General features: G+C 32.1%; 1 protein-coding gene across 1 annotated transcript; it reads right to left on the bottom strand.

The window, feature by feature from the left end:
- Positions 1-841: 841 nt before the first annotated feature.
- LOC126770883 (intraflagellar transport protein 56) lies at positions 842-8532 on the bottom strand. The gene is made up of 13 exons (XM_050490492.1): positions 8518-8532; positions 7907-8038; positions 7464-7647; positions 6929-6984; positions 6066-6241; positions 5735-5794; positions 4450-4596; positions 4186-4309; positions 3455-3634; positions 2749-2946; positions 2090-2245; positions 1648-1754; positions 842-1040 (listed from the first exon to the last, which is right to left on the bottom strand). Exons 1-13 carry the CDS (start codon positions 8530-8532, stop codon positions 842-844), a joined length of 1734 nt encoding a protein of 577 aa, XP_050346449.1.
- Between the last annotated feature and the right edge of the window lie 593 nt (positions 8533-9125).

Below are 9125 nucleotides of genomic sequence, written 5' to 3'. Positions count from 1 at the left end.
TGGTAGCAAATCTAAACCTACCTATAATATTCATTGGACTTGACTTTTTACTGCCTCGTTGGTCTAGTGGCTTGATATAAGGCCGCAGACCCGGAGGTCCTGGGTTCAATTCCCAAGTCGGGCTAATAAAAAGTTATTGGGTTTTTCTGTCAGAAAATTCTCAGTAGCAGCCCGGGGTCTGGAAGTTGGAAGTGTGTACACTCTTGTGCCTCGGAAAGCACGTAAAAGACATTGGTCCTGCGCCTGAACTCTTAACGGTCGTGTCGGATTGCCGTCCCATCGGATTATGAGAGTAAGGGAATAGAGAGTGCACCTGTGTTTGCGCACACACTTGTGCACTATAATATCTCATGCGTAGTCTCAAGAGAGATTGGCCACCTTGGCCGAAATCAGTCTGGAGGACATTTTTATTATTATTCATTGGACTAGTGCGAAAATTGTTCGGACCAATAAATGTGAGCCTGTTTCCGTTTCGAATTAAGAATGTAGGTGAATGTTTCTCATATCATGTTCAACGTGTAATAGTGGGCCGCCTTGGATTTTCAATCAAACGCAAGGTTATTTTTTATTTTTTATCGACGGTGTTGTAGAAAACTGTGTAAATTAGGTATCTCTACATATAAGTCTGTACAAAGGTGCTAATTAACTTGTCAATACGTAATTTATACCTAACTACTTGCTCAGTTTGAACAAAAACAACCTTAATAAAGTTATGAGAATTATTGATTTCATCCCTAAATTCTGTGATAATGAAGTCAAAAAACGATGATTTATATTACATTTATTCACCATAATATATGTAATACAAGCGAAGAGTATTTTCGATTGCTGATTAATCGCTTCACACAGGTATCCTGTTCTGTTGCGCCCATCTAGCGATGGGCCTGGCAATCTGTTCTGCACGCGGATGTGCCCGCGGTCCGCGCAAGAGCGCCAGCGCGTCGCGCAATTGTGCCGCCGGCGCGCCCGCCGCCACGGCCTGAGCACAGCCACACACCGCGCCGCGTAAACCCTCCCACATTTCTGGACCACCGTCTAACCTAAATACAGCAGTCATTTATATTGTATTTTATATATTCCAGCAGCGATTTATAAAGTCACTTTGATATTTTTGCATGGTGAGCCTTTGAATTAGAAAAATTGAATAAAGGAGTCACTGTCGATACAAGTCGATACGATCGCGGAATGTTACTTTTATTAGTGCCCTATTGTGTTAATTTCCTTTCGGGGCCCATTATTTTTTATTTTTTTAGACTGATAAGGTTGACGTCACTGATAAGTTTTCACGCGGTAAACTGTTTAAGACTCATGTCGTGCTCAGTGCGTGTGTCTATGGATATATGTTCCATACGGTGTCGATGTAATTAAAAGATTAAGCTGTAAATTGTTTTTTTTCTTACTAAAGAAGAGATATTTCGTCCGTAAGTGGAAACCACATTTACGAACTTTTATGTTATTTATTGTACATAAATATATATTTTTTATAGTTTTGTGTATGTACTCGTACGCAACGCTAATAATATTTAAGTAGTCAACCAAGTTGTATGGCAGAGCGCGGTGCGGAACCAGTTATGACTTAGACGGTAACTGGTTATTACTCTGATTATATGTATATTAATAAATTTCTAATAATTCGAGTGTATATACCTATCCAGCATATGAAACGCTTTGGCCGCTACTAGGAATTGTCCCATGCGATAGCTGTCGTTTGCGACCAACTGCAGAAGAGCGAAACTGTCGGGCGTTCCTGCAGCCTATAGAAACATGTAAATCTATAAATACATAATATTGTAAGCTTATTATATGTACATTATAAATTTTGCCAGTGTAATATAATAAATATATTTTTTAGATGTGTGTTTATTAGCTAGGCAATTCTCTGGGCAGTTAAGCAGCATTTATACCTCATACCTATACCAAATTTAAATATTTTAGTAATAAATAATTAATGTAAACATTTTGAAATGCATTGTTTTGTGAAATTGTTTGTCTTCGATCTGTTTTTCTCATGAGCGCCGTCTGCCTCCTTGTAATTATTGTATATCTAAAAATAACTTTGGCATTAATGATTTATGAACATCGTGCGTACCTTAACACAAATCTCCCAGGCGAGATGAGCTTCCTTATTCATAACATGACAGCGACATAGACAGGCTAGATATGTAAACGAGTTGCGTATGGTTTCATCTTGGATAGTCAGCAGGCATTCCTCTGCCTCACGGTAAAAGCCGGACGCCACTTTTGCCTGATATAACAAAAAGAAAAACATAATGTGTCCTCCGAAAAAAAATCATCTGATATAAGGGTCAATTATTTAGCTTTGAAGAACCAAAATGTTACACCCATTTTCCAACTGTCGACTGTCGACAACGTTATTATATCCATTAACAAAATTTAAAAAAATAATACACCTTGCAACTAACATAGTATTTCAAATCACCCAAAAATATAGAAAATCGGGTTAAATTTGTTTTAAGGGATATTTTAAGTAAATTTATATAAAAACTAAAAGCAAACAAAATTAAAAATATATTTTAGCCAAACAGTCAAATAGACAACTAGAATCGAAAAGCACTTTGTACCACCAAATAAAATAAATTTAAAACTACCGACAAGATTATTCAAAAACTCCGTAACATTTTTATCACCAATCATATATATAGTAAAATCAAAATAAATTAAAGAGGAAGACTAAATAAAAACAAGCTAGTATTTAAAACAACCAAGCTATCAAGCAATATAAATTACCTGAGCATAATTAAAGTTGAATGTATCATCGTTGACAAAAAAGCTCTTGATTGAGTTGAGATATACAAGAACTTCCTCGAACTGGCCGGCGAGAAAGTAGGATGAGGCCATGCACTGGCGGCCAGGTATAGTGTCACATTCAGACGCTGAACTGCCAACTACATGGAAACTTTGTTGCGCTAACTTCATTTGTTCCTCCTTCAAATTATTATTGAATGTTAGTTAAGGGTAAACCCTTTAATAAAACTAAATGTTGATTAAAGAAAGTTACACAGGACGACCGTATTTCATTAGGTTATAAGTGGTATAGTTATTAAATTATTGCTATAAATAACACAAAAAGAATGGTGAAAAGGGATTAAAAGGTAATAAGCACTTAAGATCAGGATAAAATAATTGCAATCTTGTTTTTAAATATAAAAAAGTGGTAAATAAATATAGTCTTGTCAGTTAAATAGGTCATCCTAAAAGTTCGTGTAGATTTTGCTAGGCCCTTAAGAAGGCCTGATAATATTAGATGACTGAAAGAAAATGACATGCAAACGTGCATTTTATTACGTCTGTATATTTGCTTTGAATATATGGCAACTATGCATATAATTTACTAAATTTTTACGTCTTAAAATCTGCACGAAGCTTAGAAATAAAAAAAATGAAGCGAAGAACCACTTTTAATCAAGTATTCAATATTTATTTTTGTACTTACATCACTAGTTTCATTATAAAGGCGCACTGCGACTACAGCTCTGAGTATGTAGTGCAATGGCGACGTCGGCTGTAAGGGTTCCAGTAGTTCACGAGCCTCTAATGGTTCGCGGTGACGCAGCCGATATCCAGCTAGATTTAAACGAGCTTCCGGTACCACGTCTACTAGTTCTGGTAGTACCTTTAAAATATCGAGATTATGAAACAAATATTACTAGTATTATTTATTATTATAAATTACGATTTTAATCTGAAACAATTTCAATTCTAAGTAAATAAAACTAAGCATAGATACTTCTCTTTTTGGTGATCCTATTATTTTACATTTACATATATTAAAAAAGGTATGTTTCTATTCTACTTACTATAATATTAGTCCATTGTCTGAAAAATATACTTGACTTGTGCTTTATCGATTTATTTAAATTTGCTCTTTTTACCATCTTCATAAAATGTAGAGCGGTTATTCTTTTAGCTATTTTTATGTAAAAAATAGGGTAAGTAATTATTTTTATATTCATTTTTATCATTGGTATAATAAAAAATCTTAAAACGAATGTTTTTAGAAAATGATTCGACTCCTTTTGGATTAAAATTTTATATTTCGCGCGCTCTTACTCGTCTCTCTCATCGCATACGATAAAGAAATAAAAAATAAAGTTAATTTCAATACGAATTGATATGGTCAACTTGACATATTTATTGAACTATTATATACTGTTATTAATTTACTTTTAAAGCTCCTTCTCCATTTCTGAACACAACCAAATTGTGTTTGACGAGATCTTGTCCAAAAGTGTGCTGTTCGGATGATATTTGTTTCAAATCATTTTCAGCTGCTTTACCGTTGTATAATCTGTTAAATTTGTTATAATCTGTTAAAGTTTTTTCTTTATTTTTTAGTTGATATAATGTTAAAAACGCATGTAGCAGGAGTCTATATTTATCGTGTATATTATATTATTAGACAGAATGTGGTTTGGGATTAGTACAAACCTGAACAGGTTGCAGGCTTTAAGATTTCCAGCGACAGTCGATGTGGGATGTTGCGCCAGATACACGCCGAGGACTTCTTGCGACACGTCGTAGTAGTCCAGCTTATAGTAGCACAGCGCAACATACACGTTAAGCGCCATGTACGTGCTGGTTGAGTTATCGTGAAGGAATTAGTTTATCATACATCACAAACATAAATGATTTATTTAAATAGTCTCCTCGTGGTTCTCATCGGTAGAATATAACAATGAGAGTAAGGTTGACGATATCGTATGTGACTGTGTTAACACACTCTTGTGTATTATAATAGAATGATAACATGCGCAATTCGCAAGCCGTTGAGATTGGTCTGAATTGGAGGACACATAATATAAACTTAAGCGTGTTTCGTAATAATTAATAAATACATTGTTTCTAATTTGGTTTTAAAAATAATTATACACTAAAATAAATACAAAAATATTACATTTTCGAACATAATTTACATATTTAGATAATTTTAGTTTTGGTGGCATTATTTTTTATAAATTTAAAAAAATTAATTAAATGTAATTAAATTCATATAATATAGCAATTATATTCAAATATGTAATAATAAAATTATCTATACCGCTCGATACCGAAAAATATTAAGAGAGAGGAAGTTCAAAATACATTTTATTCGAGTTGGTTCTTAATTATAAGCACTTTTGAATCGTTAAATAAATCCGACATATAAATTCTACCGACAATAAACAACAGCAAACCCAGTAAATACTTTTTTCTTGAATTAAATTACATAGTCAACTATATATACAAATTAATTGAAAAAAATCCTTTATGGAAATCGACGTCCGAGTTAACTCCGTGCTTTTTATTGTGTACATATTCTTCATTTTGTTTTTGTGGCGTTTAAACTAAAATATTTGGTTATAGCATGTTATTATATGTTTAAGCAATTCTATATTAATGAAAAAATGACAAATTAAATTATGATATATATATATATATATATATATATATATATATATATATATATATCATAATTTAATTTGTCATTTTTTATTATATATATATATTATATATATATATATATTATATATATATATTATATATATATATATATATATATATATATATATATATAGTGCTATATATATATGTAGTCCTAGTCAGTGATATATATATATATGTATATATATATATATATATATGTATACTGGTATATATATATATATATATATATATATACCAATTGACGAAATAAAAATAATTATATATAATCATTGAGCTTCACAAAGAGTACCTAGGGACATGGAACAACATCTTCACCCAATCCGTTTCGTCAGTCTGGTATCTTTTATAACTGCAACGTTTTTAAATATCTCAATCTTCACGTAGTCGAATCAGGAATTCATCATAAGAATAATTTCGATAAAAATAAAAAAGTAAGCTATCGTTGGATTACTTGGAAGAAAATATCAAGAGTAAGATTTTAAATATTTAAAAAAACCTTATTTATTAAACCTATTAAAAATGTCTACTAATGAAAAATATTCCCCTTAGTATTTCCCTTATAAAATTATTTTATAATTTTTAAAGTAAATCTTAAACAATTTGAGCTTCATTGAACTGACCGTCTGTCCAGAAGCAATTTTTTATAAACATCAATGGCCTCCTGATAATGGGCGCGGAGATAGTGTACAGAGGCCAAGCTAAGCTGGTCTTCCGGTACATCGCGAAGTTTTGCATGAGCTTGCATCAATGTATCTTCGTCACCCAATTTATGTGCCAAATGAAATTGCAGCCGACACTGGAAGTAATGTAAATCCCTTAAAATCGGCTATTTTAACGTGCAAAATGCTTATTTATTGGTGGGGCTTTGTGCAAGCTCGTCGGGGTAGGTACTACCCACTCATAATATTACTCAGATAATCATTAATATTAACTCGGACATTCTACCGCAAAACAGCAGTACTTGGTATTGTTGTGTTCCGGTTTGAAGGGCCAGAGTAATTACAGGCACAAGGGACATAACATCTTGCCAATGTCTATGGGCGTTGGTGACCACTTACCATCCGATGGCCCATATGCTAGTCCGCCTATCTATTCTCTAAAAAAATAATTGAATCAAACATAAAAAATTTAGGTAGATTAATAGGTAGATGCGGTAGTATAAAATACAAAAAGTTGTGGTTTTGGTTACTCGCAAATAACCATATTAACTTTAAAAGGGGCAGTTATTTTGAAATTACAGACAGACACTTCAATTTTATTTTTTTGTATAGATTTTATTATAAGATCACTCACTAAACTCAAATAATTTATCATCAAAATGATCATACATGAATATTAGCAGGTAATATTCGCAAGAATTGCGTAACTTTTATCATCTTTAGGGCTTAAGTATTTCATCTTGTAGGTTTAAATTCTATATATCAATATCTAACTATAGCTTTGTTATTTTAAATAAAATATGAATTCTGCGTACATATTATACCTTCAGAGGACAGTTTGGTGCGTCTTCTACAGCATCTTGGGATTCCTTATACATACCTAAAAAAAAAGAAATGAAACTCAATTGTCTTATATTGTACATTTATATGTTTTGTGTGTATTTATGTCGTGTTATTTCTGTTGCAGAGTTGAATTGAGCCATTTTAACCCGAGGGTGTCGTATTGCAAGAATATGGATTTTTTTTTGTTAAGAGCATCTACATACATATAAAACCCACAGTGAAGTAAAACCAATCCATCAAAAACAAATTTTCTAGGAGGGTTGCCGGGAAGCATGCGGCTGTAAAAGTCAGCCAAATCTTCTTCGCTGATTCTGAGTACATGCTTGGGATAAGGGGTAGGGTAATACTTTCAAATTTATTTATTATTATTAAATATTACGGTTTCAAAATTTTACTTATCGAAAAACACTAAGCCTTTCCGAAACACGTCGAGCGTTTCTCAATAAATAACGTAATTAGAATTGGAAAATAATAAATTGATGATATTTTTAAAATTATAATAAAATATGTAGTTACCTAAATAGAAATAGCAAACAGCAAGATCTAATGCGATATTGTCAGCTACGTTAGAGGTAAGGTTTTCATTTTTTTTAATTTCAAGATATTCATCTAGAGCTCGTTTATATTCGCCGAGGTGGAACCAGCACCATGCTGTCCACACTTTTATCCACACGTCTGTATTGCCGTCATGTTTTAGAAACTGCAATAAATAAAGAAAAGAAACCTACAGACATAAGGAACATAAAAATTCTAAATATAACCATAAGCGGCAATCTTTCAGGGCCGACTAGCAATGGAAATGTTATAGGCTCGATCCTAACTTGTAATTCAATCAAATTAATATTGTTAGAAAAATATAATAGAGGAAATTGCATATTTGTGGTCTATGATTTGTCTTACTATAGGTATTATAATCATTAAGTAGTCAGTAGCTCCCGATTATCTAAAATTTATATTACCCCGAGCATGGTTATTGCTCCCGTATAGTCCCTTTTTAAAATGAAGTCTTCAAGTTCTGGAAAAGTTGCTTTTTTACCAGAACTATTAACATGGCCTCGATTATCGTTCGCTGGTTTCGACCGACTTAAAATCTGAAAGTTGGACGAATACATAAAATTCCTTTATATATCTTATTACGATTTTACATTGAAATGTTATTATACAAGTACTTTAAGTTTTTGTAGGATTTTTGATGGCTTGATACCTAAAAAAATAATTATACAGCTTACACAACAACAAAATATATTATGATCCAGTGGGCTCATTAGAGCACTTGTGAATCGTTGGTTTATAAAATTTAACTTAACCCATGTGGGTTCAGAATTAAAAATAACCATAAGAAATTATTGTTCAGTTAATATATCATAATTTGTTGTTAATTGTGAAAAAAACTGGAGGTAATTGTTAAAATATATCTTACCATAATTGTTTAGTTAGACAGATCTTTAAGAACTTGAACTAATAACCAATTATTATTTATTTTCTTTACAATATTCTTTTCAAAATGATTAAAACGTTGTGCACAAAAACTTTTTACGAAACAACGGAATCGCTAAGTTATGTTTGTAACCAGTTTGGTAACCATGGCAACAAAATATAAGAACATTGCCCAGCGCTCGGGCTTTTGTTTAATATTTATTCTTTGGTAACACTTACAATATAATCTGTGTAAACATTTACAACAGCAAACAAATAGAAATATAAGTAAATATTCAGAGCGATTACCTAGTTAAGAGTGGCCATTACATGCTCAAAATAGGGTTTTTTTTTTAATCCGAAAAAAAACTAAGGCTAACTAAACTATGATCCAATGCTTCAATGTCTGTCTGTATGTCATAGCCAATCGCTAAATCTACTCGATTAATTATCGGACGGTTGTAATTTAGTACTAGTGAATTACGATTTTGGAGATTTCAACAGTATTTTCACATAAGTAAATTAAAAAAAAATAACCTGAGACTGATAAGGAATTAACTTCTTTTCAATTTCATAATAAACGATTTTGAACACAAATTTGTTAGAAACGTAAGCCAATTGGCATACCCATAGAACTTATTACTTCTAGCGGGTTCTAGTGCTCTTATAGGCACACCACGGCAGCCATAGAAACAAGTTACTGCTACCGTTGTTTGTTACTTAGCAACAAATTTTCTTAAATAATAATTGTTATCGTTTTGC

Source organism: Nymphalis io, chromosome 9, assembly GCF_905147045.1.
Source record: "Nymphalis io chromosome 9, ilAglIoxx1.1, whole genome shotgun sequence".
In the NCBI taxonomy this organism is placed as follows: domain Eukaryota; kingdom Metazoa; phylum Arthropoda; class Insecta; order Lepidoptera; family Nymphalidae; genus Nymphalis; species Nymphalis io.
The sequence above is the reverse complement of the archived record's forward strand: the minus strand, read 5'-3'. Positions and strand labels throughout refer to the sequence as shown.

Excerpts from the sequence above, each read along its gene's own strand:
- LOC126770883 (XM_050490492.1), bottom strand. Across the intron at positions 2,947-3,454 it reads TTTATAATGAAACTAGTGAT|GAGGAACAAATGAAGTTAGC; the intron begins GTAAGTACAAAA and ends AATAATTTGAAG. Across the intron at positions 1,041-1,647 it reads GCGTTTCATATGCTGGATAG|GTTAGACGGTGGTCCAGAAA; the intron begins GTATATACACTC and ends TGCTGTATTTAG.